The sequence below is a fragment of the Gorilla gorilla genome, chromosome 18 (assembly GCF_029281585.2).
Source record: "Gorilla gorilla gorilla isolate KB3781 chromosome 18, NHGRI_mGorGor1-v2.1_pri, whole genome shotgun sequence".
Taxonomy (NCBI): Eukaryota; Metazoa; Chordata; class Mammalia; order Primates; family Hominidae; genus Gorilla; species Gorilla gorilla.
The window spans coordinates 79755033-79768931 of NC_073242.2; the positions used below are offsets into that span (position 1 = coordinate 79755033).

A 13899-nucleotide genomic window follows, 5' to 3' on the forward strand; every position below is an offset into this window, starting at 1 on the left:
ATTGTGTGCATGAATGAATGGCGGGGTGAATGCAGAGAAGTGGTCACCCAGGCTGTGGCTGCAGCTCAGCCCTGACTCATTGTGTGATTCTGGGCAGGCCACCACCCTGTCTGATTTTTGGCTTCCCTAATTGCAACATGAAATTAAATGATGTACTTTTACCACCAAAGCATTCTACATTGAGCAAACAATTGAGTACTAGAAGCTACCCCTCACTACCGCTCTGGATGCCTGACATGCTTGGAACTGCAACACTGGTACGCCTTCTTTGAGAAATTCAACAAGAGTGTATCAGTCCCAGGTGTGCCTCTCAGCGCTGGTACAGCAAACCACAACTGGCCAGGTGTTTTTCGCAGGTGACACAAAATTTGATCTTGTCAATCTTGTTTTTCTGCAGCTGGATGTGCCTGTATAGCTTTTTATTAAATTTCAAAGGTTCTTAATATTGCAGGATTTAAAAACTGGGGTTGCGGACAGAATGCACTGTGGGGCACCGCTATGGTTATATTGAGACATGGCAGGGTGGGGCTGGGTACAGGCCCATTTATTTCTACACTGCAGGCCGCGGGAGCTTCAGTCACCATTACTGAACTTCCTGGTCTTTGTCAACCTCAGGACTGTCAGAACTGCTGATTGTGTAAAGATTCATGGCTAAGATTAGGGAAAATCCAATTTTTCTGATCAGGAGAACATACACCTCCCATTCTTGGGACATCCGTTTGGGCAAAGGTGCTGATGAGCAGTTTGGGTGGGGTTAAGGGCCATCAGGGCCATTGTAAATCATTTAAGGTATGTGCCTTGCACAGAGGACCTAAAAAAGGGCAGCAGTGGGCCGGGCACGGTGGCGGATCACGAGGTCAGGTGATCGAGACCATCCTGGCCAACATGGTGAAACCCGGTCTCTACTAAAAATGCAAAAATTAGCTGGGCATGGTGGTGCATGCCTGTAGTCCCAGCTGCTCAGGAGGCTGAGACAGGAGAATTGCTTGAACCCAGGAGGTAGAGGTTGCAGTAAGCTGAGATCATACCACTGCACTCCAGCCTGGGCGACAGAGTGAGACTCTACCTCAAAAAAAAAAAAAAAAAAAAAAGAGGCAGCAGTAATGCTAAAAATCCAGCCCTGGCTCTTCTGTTCCAACCCGGCACTTCTGACCATGCAGATGAAGCTGGCACTTGTGTCCACACATTGGAAAAGAAGAATGATGTGGTCTTCTGTGAGTTAATTAATAATGGAGGAGTGAGAAACTGATTTTCAAAGACAACACCCTCAGCCAATGGAACATTTTATTTTGCTGAAGTGGGGTTTGTAAGCTTGGGGCTAGAATGGCAGGGTTTGAGAACAGAGGGGTGATTCTAGAAACAATATGGCGGAAGGGAAGGAGAGAGAGGAGGCACAGCACGGGGTCTCAGGAGGAGGCTTAGGCAGGGGAGCTGGATTGTGTTTTCAGGTGTCTGATCTTCCTGCCCAATGTACTGATGAGCTTGGAATTGGGTTAGGACCTGAGGTGGGGAAGTGACAAAATGCTGGGTCTGGTCTTGAGGTAGGAATGGGGCAACCTCAGAGGCTGCCCAAGAGATGCAGGCACGTCAGGTTCCCAGGCTGGAGGCTGCTCTGTGGAGAGCTGCCTGCTCCAATGTGTCCTTCTTTCAAGCATTGTCCCTCTGTCAGTAAGTCACCCATGGATAGGGCGCAGTGGCTTACGCCTGTAATCCTAGCCTGGGAGGCTGAGGCAGGCAGATCACCTGAGGTCAAGGGTTTGAGACCAACCTGGCCAACATGCTGAAACCTCGTCTCTACTAAAAATACAAAAATTAGCTGGGCATGATGGCATATGCCTGTAGTCCCAGCTACTTGGGAGGCTGAGACAGGACAATCGCTTGAGCCCAGGGGGCGGAGGTTGCAGTGAGCTGAGATGGCGCCACTGCACTCCAGCCTAGGCAACAGAGTGAGACTCCACCTCGAAAAAAAAAAAAAAGTCACTCTGAAAACAGACTTGGCCAAGCACTGGGCCAGAGGCTGAGGTCCAGCAACAAGGAAGGGACAAGGAAGGGATACCTTGAACCCTCAGAGACTGGTGATACACAGGACGGACACATGGAACTTGGGCCAACAGTGTTGGACCGTCTCGGCTGATGGCCAACAGGAGAACAGGCGGGCTGATCTTTGCAGCTGAGAGGACTGGGAGAGCCCACAGGGACTGTGGGGTCTGGAGAGCTTCCTTGCAGGAGGTGGGCATGGAAGGTCCAGATAAAAGCGGGTAGAGAAGGACATGGACTTGACTCATAGTCCCACCATTCCATAGCTGGGTCATCTTAGGAAATTCATGATCCTCTTGAAACCTCCGTTTCTTCCTCTCAGAGATGGGGATGAGGAATGGAACCTATTCCATAGAGGTGTTGTGAGAGTACAGGGCGTGGCATATGGCAAGTGTTCAATAACATATTCACACTGTGGTGTGCTCACTGTTTACCAGGCACCAAGTCCTAGTGTATGCATCCCTCATGACAAGATCTAAGTGGACTGTCATCCTCACTTAACTGTGAGGGAGACTGAGGTCAAGAGAAATGAAATGACTGGCCAAGAGCATACAGCCGCTAAGGAGCAGGGCTGGAATTCAAATCCAAGTTCGCTGGGGCCAGAGTCCTTGCAGTTGCCACCTGTTGCCTCTGCCTGGGGCACAGAGTGAGCAGAAGCTCACAGGTGGGAGTACTGAGAGCTGCGGGAAGTTGGTGAAGCTAGGGGTGCAGAGATGTGGGGAGGGAAAGCCATTCCTGTCTTCATCCATTTGGGCCAGCTTGTGGAAGTGTTTGGACTTTGGTGAGTGGGCGGGCTGCTTGGAGCAGAGGACCACCAGCGTGGAGACTGCAGCCCACTATGAGGCCGGGTTACCACCACTGTCAGCAGCAGCAGCCGTCGCCGGTCCTGGGCTGAGCTCCTACTATCCAGGCCTGCTGATGGGGGCAGTCCTCGCTCCTGGGGGAAGTGCTCAGGCACAGGCAGCTTCCCGGCCTGGAAGAATTTTGAATGACACAACCCAAGGATTTCTCTCCTCTGAGGCCCGGGGGATTCTGGAAGCATTTTCCCTCCGCCTCTTCTGAGCACTTCCTGGCCGGTGCCCATGTCAGAGCACTCAAGGACAGAAATGTCTCCAGGGCATCCCAATTGCCTGTCTCGGCAGAGGGCCCTGCACACAGGGAGTTTTTAACCAATATCCCTTAACTCATTGGAAAGTTTTACAAAATTATTATTAAACAAGTAAATTATGCTTATTAGGAAATACAGGTTAACACAGAAGAATTTTAAAAGTCCAGTTAAAATCCGATCCTAACTTGTCTTTTAGATGTTTCAATGCATATATTCACACATATCTATTACAGAATTTTTGTATAAAGTATGAGGTAGTAGTCCAAATTCATTTCTTTTGCACGTGGATATCTAGTTTTCCCAGCACCATGTGTTAAAGAGATCATTTTTCCCCTTTGAATTATCTTGGCATCCTTGTTAAAAAACAACCTACTTTTTAAATTTAGCCTTATATTCTTTCTACACAAAGCATTTGGCAGCCCAACTGTTTTTCATTGAGATATAATTCACATACCATAAAACTCACCCTTTTAAGGTGTGTAATTCACTGGTTTTTAGTCCATTCACAAGGTTGTGTAACCATCACCATGATCCAATTCCGGAATATTTTCATCATGCCAAAAAAAAAAACAAAAAACAAAACAAAACAAAAACCAAACCTCACGCCCACTAGCAGTCACTCCTCATTCCTCCCTCCTCCCAGTTCCTGGCAACCACAAATCTACTTTCTGTCTTCATGGGTTTGCCTATTCCGGACATTGCATGTAAACGGACTTATACAATAGATGTCATTTTGTGACTGGCTTCTTTCACTTAGCATAATGTTGTCAAGGTTCATTTATGTTGTAGCATTTATCAGTACTTTGTTTTTTTCACAGCTGAATAATATTCCATTGCACAGGTAGATCACATTTTCTTTATCCATTCATCAGCTGAGGGACATTTAGGTTGCTTCCACTTTTTCCTCTTATGAATAATGTTGCTATGAACATTTGTGTACAAGCATTTGTGTGCATATATGCTTCAATTCTGTTGAGTATACCTAGGAGTAGAATTGCTGGATCATATGGTAACTCCATGTTTAACTTTATGAAGAACCCACAAACTATTTTCCACAGTGGCTTCACCACTTTACGCTCTAACCACCAATGTATGAGGCTTCCAGCTTCTCCACATTATTTCCAGCACTTGTTTTCTGTCCTCTGGACTAAGGGCACCTTTGTGAGTGTAAAGTGGTATCTTATGGTGGCTTTGATTCACATTTCCCTAACAATTAATGATGTTGAGCGTCTTTTCATGTGCTTGTTGGCTACTTACATACGTTCTCTGAACATTTTCAAATCCTTTGCTCATTTGAAAAGTTGTTTGTTATTGAGTTTCAGGAGTCCTTTATATATTCTGGATATGAGTCATGACTATTTTCTTCCATTCCGTTGGTTGTCTTTTTACTTTCTTGATCATGTCTTTCAAAGCACAAAAGCTTGGAATTTTGATAAAGTCCAATTTATCTATTTTTTTCTTTGGTTGTTTGTGCTTTAGGTGTCAAATCTGAGAAATCATTGCTTCATCCAAGGTCACAAAGATTTTCACCTATGTTTTCTTCTAAGATTTTTATATTTTAAATCTTGCATTTGGGACTTTGATCCATTTTGGGTTAATTTTTGTAAAAGGCCTGAAGGAGGAATCCAAATTCAGTTCTTTTGCATGTGGACATCTAGTTTTCCCAGCACCATTTGTTAAAAAGACCACTTTTTTCCCCCTGAATTATCTTGGCATCCTCGTTCAAAAAACAGTCTACTTTCTAAATTTAGCCTTATATATTCTAGGCAGCTTTCTATCTGATAAACATACTTATAGCATCTTTAAAAAATAAATATCTATTGAAATATGACAAGCATAAAGGAAAATGTAAATATCATGTGTTTAACTTGGTCAGTTTCACAATGTATTTGCATCAATGCAACCACTATTCAGAGTAAAAATAGGAGATTACTGGCACCCCAGAAGTCCCCTTCACTCCTCCCCTAGTCACTACCTCCAACTTTCTCCCCAGTGGTAGCCTCTATCTTGGCTCCTACCTGTAATGCAGTTTTGCCTGCTTTTGAACTTTATAGAAAGGATACCATTCCGTATGCATGCTTTTGCACTCAGCCTGTTTCACCCAACATTATGTCTGTGAGGCTGCAGTTCTTGTGGGGGTACAGTGATTCATTTATTTTCATTGGTTATTAGAACCACAGCATTATTTTTAGTATATTCACTCAACAAAGATTTATTGCATGCCAGGTCCTGTTCTAGGCCTTGGGAGAAGGCAAGGAACAAGGCAAAAATTCCCTGTTCCCTTGGAGCTCATGCTGTCTTGGGTGAGAGACCAACAACAAAGACAATAAATAAGTAGAATACAAAATGTGTTGTGTGCAGATAAGCACTACGGAGAAAAATACAAAATAAAGCAGGAGAAGGGATTGGAGGGTGTTGCAGCTGTACACTGAATAGTTAGGGAAGGCCTTGCTGAGAAAGTCATATGGAAGCAAAGACCCAAAGGAGAGGAAGGAGGGAGCCATGTAGATTTCTAAAGAAAGAGCATTCCAGGCACAGCAAAGGCAAAGGCCTGAGTGTAACTGCAGGTTTGGCATATTTGAGGAACAGCCAGGTGGCCAGTGTGGCTGGAGCAGAATGAGTAAGGTGAGAGTGTAAGAGGTGGGCAGAGAGGGTGCCAGGGGCCAAACAGCAATTGTAAGGACCTTGGCTTTTACTTTGGGATGGGAGCCATCAACAGAAGAGTTTCAGCAGAGGAGTGATATAATTTGACTTAAAACAGCAACAACGACAACAACAACAAAACCAACAGACTCACTCTGGCTGCTGGATTGAAGAAGGGCTGTAGATGGAGGCGTGGAGAATGGCCACGAACTCCTGCTATCACCTAGGTGAGAGATGATGGAGATGTGGACCCAGGTGGTAATGGTGCATATGGCAAAAATGGGCTGCATCTTGGAAATATTTGAAGGCCAAGCTGAAAAATTTGCTCCCAGATTGGATAGTGGGGTTGAGAGAAGATGGGTCGGGTTAAGTGTTCTAGGTTCAGATGTTCTGTCAGTTTTCTTAATTAATTTTCTGTTACTGGGCATTAGGGAGGTTTCTAGCTTCTCACTGCTATAGGCAAGATGGTGGTGAACATCCTTGTAGATGGTTCTGTGCACTGCCCAGAATGAGTTTTCTAGGGTAGATTCAGTCCTTCTAATGCAGCATTTTCCAACCTTGGCTGACTGTGCACCACCTGTACAGGTATTTACTTGAAAGCGGTATGGGGTAGTGGTTAGAGCATTCATTTGTGCCAGAGGCCTGGGGCAAATCCCCATCTCTGGTGCCAGAGGAAAGGGGGCATCTCGAGGCTGGGGAGGCCCCTGGCAGGAGTGAGAAGTCCTGAGGAGCCCGGGCTTCAGGTCTCAGAGGGGGCCACTGTTTTTTGAGTACCTTCCTCTCTGTGGGACTCAGTTTCCCCATCTTCACCATGCCAGTGAGTGGGTGGGTGTAAGTGAGCGAGTCTGCCTGGAGGATCCTACTGCTGCTCTCTGCACCTCTTAGGGGAATCTCCTGCCTCCTCCTTCTCCCTTGGTGGGCGTGAGATCCAAGTTCAAATTTGTACCTCAGTTTCTGCATCTATAAGTTAGAGGCAATAATAGTCAATACCCTAGAGGTGGAAGTAACTGAGTTACTGTATGTAAAGACTAGCACTTGGTAAGCACTTTCTAGATGCCAGTTATTTTCGTTATTTTTAAAAATTGACTTCACATTTTTTAAAACAACCAAATATGAGTTTCAAAAGGAACATTTACATTAACACGTTAAATGGAAAACCGGTGTCATTTGCTCCAGAGAACAGAAGAATGTAAAATAAAATATATTTAATGGAAACAAAAACAATGCTATTAAAGCTAATTAGATAGTTTCAGAGCCAAGTAATCTAGGCAGTGCTAGAAAGGTACTCAAACCCTATATAAGTACTAAACTGAGAAATAAACTCCATTCAACATAAACGGAAAAATGGAAAGGAAAATGAAAAAAAAGAACCTTAAATGACCAGTCCACTCTTACCTAACATGTAACCTGTCACACTCTGGAAAAGTTTTCCTAGTTTTGGCTGTGTGTGCGTGTGTGTGTGTTGGGAAGTGAGGCGTGTGTGTGTTGGGAAGTGAGGCGTGTGTGTGTTGGGAAGTGGGGTGTGTGTATATTGGGAAGCATGTTTGTGTGTGTTGGGAAGCGGTGTGTGTGTTGGGAAGTGGGGTGTGTGGGGTGTGGTGTGTGTGTGTTGGGAAGTGGTGTGTGTGTGGGGTGTGTGTTGGGAAGCAGTGTGTGTGGGGTGTGTGTGTGTTGGGAAAGCAGGGTGTGTAGTGTGTGTTTGTGTTGGGAAGTGGTGTGTGGGGGGTGTGTGTGTTGGGAAAGCAGGGTGTGTGTGTGTTGGGAAGTGGTGTGTGTGTGTATGTGTGTTGGGAAGCAGGGTGTGTGTGTTGGAAGTGGGGGGTGTATGTGTATCGGGAAGCATGCTTGTTGGGGGGGGAAGCAGGGTGTGTGTGTGTGTGTGTGTATGTGAGTGTTGGGAAGCAAGGTGTGAGTGTTGGGAAGCAAGGTATGTGTGTTGGGGGAAGCGAGGGCTGTGTGTGTGTATTGGGAAGCATGTTTGTGTGTGGGGGGGAAGCAGGGTGTGTGTGTGTGTTGGGAAGTGTGTCTGTGTGTATGTGTGTATGTGAGTGTTGGGAAGCAGGGTGTATGTATTGGGGGAAGCGAGGGCTGTGTGTGTGTATTGGGAAGCATGTTTGTGTGTGGGGGGAAGCAGGGCGTGTGTGTGTGTTGCGAAGCGGTGTGTGTGTGGTGTGTGTGTGCGCGTGTGTGCTGGGAAGCGGTGTGTGTGGTGTGCGGTGTGTGTGTGTGTGTATGTGTATGTGTTGGGAAGCGGGCTGTTCCGAGGACTCCCCGGTTCCCTCCTGGTTGAAACGTGGCCCAGAAAGAGAGGCACACTGGCTAGGGCACACAGCCAGGGCCGTCCAGCCCCGCAGGAAGCCCCGGTCCTGCCCTGTCCCAGGTAAGCCTGGCTAGCCCTGGAGCCGGCGCTGCGGGGCTGCGGGGCTGCGGGGCCACCGGACAGGAGCGGGTGCTGCGGTCCCGGCAGAGCAGGGGCGGGGTCCGGGCGGGGGCGGAGCCGAGCGCCCGCGCGCCCGGAGCCGCAGCCCGAGCCGGAGCCGGAGCCGGAGCCGGAGCCGGAGCCGGGAGTCGTGGCCCGGAGTGGGCCTTGGAGTCGGCGCGCAGGCGGCTCGCGGTGAGTGCTGTGCCCAGCGCCTGGGGGTGGCCTGGGGGGAGACTGTGGGCGCCGAGGGTCCCACCCCCGGGACTTGAACACTTGGCTTCTGAGCCGTCCTGGCTGCAGGGCTTGGGCAAGGGTTGCCTCGGTTTCTCCTGGGGGAGTCCCAGAATGTAGATGGGAAGTGAGACGGAAAGGGGGCATCTCGAGGTTGGGGAGGCCCCTGGGCCACTCTTTTGATTTCCTTCCTCTCTGTGGGACTCAGTTTCCCCAGCTTCACCATGCCAGTGAGTGGGTGGGTATAAGTGAGAGAGTCTGCCTGGAGGATCCTACTGCTGCTCTCTGTACCTCTTAAGGGAATCTCCTGCCTCCTCCTTCTCCCTTGTTGGGTGTGAGATCTAAGTTCAAATCCATCCCTTCCCAGACAGCCCACACCAGGACCTGCGAGGCCACATCCCCCAGCTGTTTGCTCTCCTCTGCTTCTCAGGTTGATGGAGCAGCCATCTGGTCCCGCTTTCATTCCAACAAACTGAAAAGCCCTCCACCCCAATCCCCCTGGGGAGGACCTCCTGAAGCTGCATGAGGGCTGGGGGCTGGACCCCTGCTTCTGAGTTTGCTCTTTCTGAGCCTCTCCTGCCATGGCCTTGGTTTCCCCATGGGCTGTGACCTAGCCTCCTCCAGGGTCCTTGTTCTACAGAGGGGAAACACCTGCCCTGTCACCCTCCCCTGACCCCTTAGTGAAAAAGACCAGAGTGACATCCCCACCACCTGTACTTGCCTGTCCCGATCACTCAGCCATGGGGCTGCTGGGGCCCCTGAGTTTGTTGGCTGCTCAAGGCCCCTTTGCCTCGCTGCACCCTGGGATCTGAGGCTGGAAGCATCCTCATCCAGCCCACTTCCCTCCTACCCAGTGCAGAGCCCCTCTGTGACACATGCCTAGTGGTGGGGAGCTTATTACTGATGAGGTGGCTTTTTAGTGCCTTGCAGCTCTTGTTTCCTTTAGCTAAAATCTGTGGCTTACAGATTCTACACCTTGGTTCCATGTCTGTCTCCCGGAGCCATGCAGAGCACGTCAATTCTTTCATTGTTTCCAGCAGTCATCATTCATGCACTGGATGAGACACGAGACAGAGCAATAGGAAAATCAGGCAAAACCCCCTGCCCTCATGGAGTGCACATTCTAGAAAGGAATGGACAGCAATGAAATAAGTAAATACATGGCATAGCAGGTGGCGGGAAGTACTACGAGTAAAACAAAGCTGGGAAGCAGGATGGGGTGCTGGGGCTGGGTATTGCATTGTATATAGCACAACCAGGGAAGGCTTCCCCAAGACCACGATAGCTGGGCAAAGTCATAAGGAATTGAGGGGTGAGCCACGTGAGTATCTGGGGGGCTGGGAGGCTTTGGTTTTCACTCTGAGCGTGATGGGAGCAGGGTCTGGCAGGCCCATCTAGCTGTGGGGTGGAGAATGGATCATGGGGGGTGGGGTAAGGGCAGAAGGAGAGCCCGGTGAGAGGATCATTGCTGTCATTCTCGGGAGAGACCATGGTGTCTTGCCCATGGCCCAGAGGTGGTTAAAAAAAAAGAAACCCAGACATTCAGATTTGGGATATATTTCAAAGGCCGTGTCGATAGGATTTGGGGTGCAAGAGAAAGGTAGAGTCAAAGATGATTCTGAGTGTTTGGCTCGAGCTTCTGGAGGTTTGAAGCTGCCATGAACTGAAATGGGAGTTGCTTAGCAGGGAGATCAAGAGTTTGGTTTTGTGCTTGTGGAGTTTGAGCTGCCCATTAGGCATCAATGATGAGTAAGCAGTTGGGAAAAGTTAAGGGCGGAGGTTGGAGTTGAAAATAAAACTTTGGGCATCGTCACCATATAGCTGGTATTTAAAGCCACAAGAGCAGGTGGGTTCATCTAGGGATGGAGTGATATGGAGAAGAGAAGGGGTCCAACCATTGAGTGCTGGGGCCCCCAGTGTTAGGAACCAGCCAAGAAGACAGAAAGAGTGAAAATCAGAGTCAGGGTGTCCTGGAGGAAATGAAGAAAATGCCCCAAAGAGGAAGGAGGGAACAAATATGACCAATGCCCCTGGCAGAGCAAGCAGGCTGAGGGCTGAGGATTGAGCAATGGGAGGTCACTGGTGACAGTTTCACTGGAGCTGGATGGGGAACTTGAGGGAATGGGAGGGGATGGGAGGACTTGGGGACAGCAGTACAGGCAACAGACAAGGGGGCCTGCTGTAAAGGGAGCAGATAAATGGGATTGGAGCCAAATGAAGAAGGGGGGTGTCAAGAGAGTGCTTTACTTTTACAATGGAGAATTAGAGTGCATTGTGCACTGGTGGGGGGATTCGATCTCTTAGGGAGAGAACAGTGTTGGGGAGGGAGAATGCAGGATGGCTGGGGGAGGGTGGGGGGCTTGGCCCCAGCAGAGACTCAGGACACTTGGGAAGTTGAGCTTCCCTGGGCTTCCCCTCCTCTCCTGTCTGCAAGGGGTCAGTGGGCTGAGATTTCAGCACTTAAGCAAAGCATTTGCTCTTGGCCCCAGAGAAACCGGGCTGGCTGTGGTCTCAGGAAGGAAGGAGGTGTCCAGGCTCAGGCCTGGGCCTGGGTTTCAGGGAGGGCCCACGTGGGTCGCCACTTGACCCTCTCTTTCAGCAAGGAAGTGATCCTTTCTCTACATGGGCCTCACCTTGGGGAGGACAATGGTGTCTTTGAAGTTGTAGTAACTGAAGTAGAGATCAAAAGGCAATGCAGATAGACTGACAGATTTTGCCTGAAGAGGGGAAGCCCGACCAGGTAATAAAGGAGTAAGAGGAAGGATGTTAAGGACAATTTTAGGAAACAGATAATGAGTGAATATTTTTTCTCTCTCTTTCCCAATTTAAAGTGAAGCAGGAGAAACTGAAGCGAAACTGAAGCTAGACATAATGATTAACTTCCCAAGCTGGTGAGCTTCCTGAGCTGGTTAGTGAGAACAGCACTAAGGCCCGGTTCTCCTCCCCAGATGTTTAAGATGAGACAGGACAATGCCTGCTCAGAGACAGGGGCTGGCTGAATTGGCCCTCAGGATTCTCTCTGCTCTGAGGTTTCTGGAAGAAGGCCAGGGCAGAGGTGTGGTGATGCAGCTGCTGGGAGGACAGAGCTCCGAGTCACGTGGCTTGGGCGGGCCTCCCCTTCCTGGTGTCCACAGAAGCCCAACGTCACTAGCCGGGGTGTGTATGGCTCACACGTAGGCCAGGCTGCCCTAGGCTTGGTGTGCAAGGGAGGGGCCCCTACTTACTTGTGGCCTGTCCCCTCGTGAATGTGTCTCATGTCCCCAGTGGGGTTTTTCAGTGAGGGTCATGGTCTCCAGGATGCACAAGGCTTTGTGCCAGAATTGCCTGGAATTACCTAGTTCTGGAAGGCTGGTTGGCCAACTCTGGCCTCCGGCTTTTCCTCTGGGAATTTCCCTTGAAGGTGGGGTTGGTAGACAGATCCAGGCTCACCAGTCCTGTGCCACTGGGCTTTTGGCATTCTGCACAAGGCCCACCCACAGATGCCATGCCTGCTCCCCCAGCCTAATGGGCTTTGATGGGGGAAGAGGGTGGTTCAGTCTCTCACGATGAGGAGGAAAGAGCAAGTGTCCTCCTCGGACATTCTCTGGGTAAGAGGAGCAGGCATTGTCCTGTCTCAGCTTGATTCTCAGCCTTCTTTCATCCCTGGCCGCGCACATGCTCCCAGGCCTGGGGTCAGATGGGGAGTGCTGACTCTGTTTCTGGGCTGTTTTCTGGGGAGAATGGGTGGGCGGTTTTTTTCTCCAGGACCTGGGCAGGGGCAATGGTGGGGGCCGCTGTCGCATCCTTGGCTGGTGTTTCCACAGCTGAGAACCACTCCAGGGCCAAGCCCAGAGCTTATTCTACCCCTTTTTTGTCCTCTCTTCCCCTGTCCTCGGCCACCCCACCCTCTTGGCTCCTCTGCTTAGATGTGGGCACAAGGAGGAGAACTCCTTGGCCTGAGAGAACTACCTTAGATCCTGGCTTCCAGTGGCCTCTGCAGGGGGGTACACCCTCTCTCCCAAGCAGCCAGACACACAAGTAACCTCATTGCCTCAGTTTCCCCATCTGACCAGCACAGGGCCCCCTGTGCCCCAGCAGCGTTCTGAGAGATTGGAGCTTTCTCCTTTTGCTTACCTTGGCTACCGTATGAGGACGGATACAGAGTGTTCCCCCCACCCCCAGCCCAGGGGATATTTGATTCATGAACATTCCCACAGTGTCTTTGTGGGGGACAATGCTGTACCAGGCTCAGGGATGCCAGGACGAGTAAGACCCAGGCTTCCACGTGGCCCAGGCAGGGAGAGAGACACATAAACAACCATCAGGAAAGAGGTAAAATCCCCAGGCCACTTGGCATCTGCTCCCTTGAGTGTCTGGGAATGTCCCTGATTTATAAAAAGAAGCTGACGGCCCTCTTTGTTGTCCATGCCTACACCCTTTCACTTTCGTTTCTTCGGGGCACTGCAGCAACCCTTGTCCACGGACCCCATGACAATCGCAGAACTGACCATGCTGAGAGATTTTCTTGGCTGCTCAGGGACCCTCCCAGGGCTTGAAGCTCCTGGAGGGTCACTTGCCCTCAAATTCCCAGAACCCACAGCAGGTCACTGATGATAGCAGTGGCAGCAGTCTGTGCACGGTGGTTTCGAGGGCGTGGGAGGGAGGTGAGAGCCCTAGGGCAAGTGTGTGTGGGAAGTGTTGATGGGGGACAAGGCACCAGAACGCTTGGAAACAACTTAGTTTGCACCGTAATTTTTCACTTCGCCTAGGACAGGACCTTTAGAACAATATTCTGAGTCTACCCCTTGGAGTAGCAGTGTGCAAAACACACAGCACGGGCTTGGGGCCCCCGTGGGGAACCCAAATGTAAGAGTTAGAGACATGCATTCCAGAGTCATACGTGGCTCGTGTTGAAATCCTGACTCTGCCTGTCTAGCTGTGACACATCGTACAAATCACTTAGCCTCTCGGTGCCTCAGTGTCTTCCTCTGTAGAATGGGTAGATCATAGGCACTACTTCAGAGTGGCTGGGACGGTTCAGTGAATTCATGCAGGAGAGCACTTAGAATGGCGCTTGGTGTGTAGTTTATGCTTAATTAATATTAGCCGTTACTGAAACTGCTGTAGCCTGAATCCAGACAGCATGAAAGAGCCCCTCTCACCCTGCTTCAAAGAGAATGAATTCCCTGATTGCTTGGAAGATCTCTCTCTCTCTCTCTTTTTTTTTTTTTTTTTTGAGAAAGGGTCTTGCTCTTTTGCCCAGGCTGGAGTGCGATGGCGCCATCTTGGCTCACTGCAACCTCTGCCTCCCGGGTTCAAGTGATTCTCCTGTCTCAGCCTCCTGAGTAGCTGGGATTACAGGCGCTCGCCACCACGCCCGGCTAATTTTTGTATTTTTAGTAGAGACAGGGTTTCACCGTGTTAGCCAGGCTGGTCTAGCGCTCCTGATCTCAAGTGACCTTGGGAGATCTCTTGCTCC

General features: G+C 49.8%; 1 protein-coding gene across 2 annotated transcripts in view; it reads left to right on the forward strand.

Annotated features, from left to right (window-relative positions):
• The first annotated feature begins 8300 nt into the window (after window positions 1-8300).
• NOD2 (nucleotide binding oligomerization domain containing 2) overlaps window positions 8301-13899 on the forward strand; it is a 45472-nt gene continuing 39873 nt past the window's right edge. Inside the window, exon 1 of one of the 2 annotated variants that reach the window (XM_019011413.4) lies at window positions 8301-8402. Coding sequence is in view for 1 of the 2 variants with exons in the window: in XM_004057636.5 (XP_004057684.4) it covers window positions 11956-12028 (73 nt within the window). In the remaining variant the exon portion in view is untranslated. Of the gene's footprint in view, window positions 8403-11835; window positions 12029-13899 lie in introns of those variants that run through there. The other variant, XM_004057636.5, reaches the window with a different exon arrangement.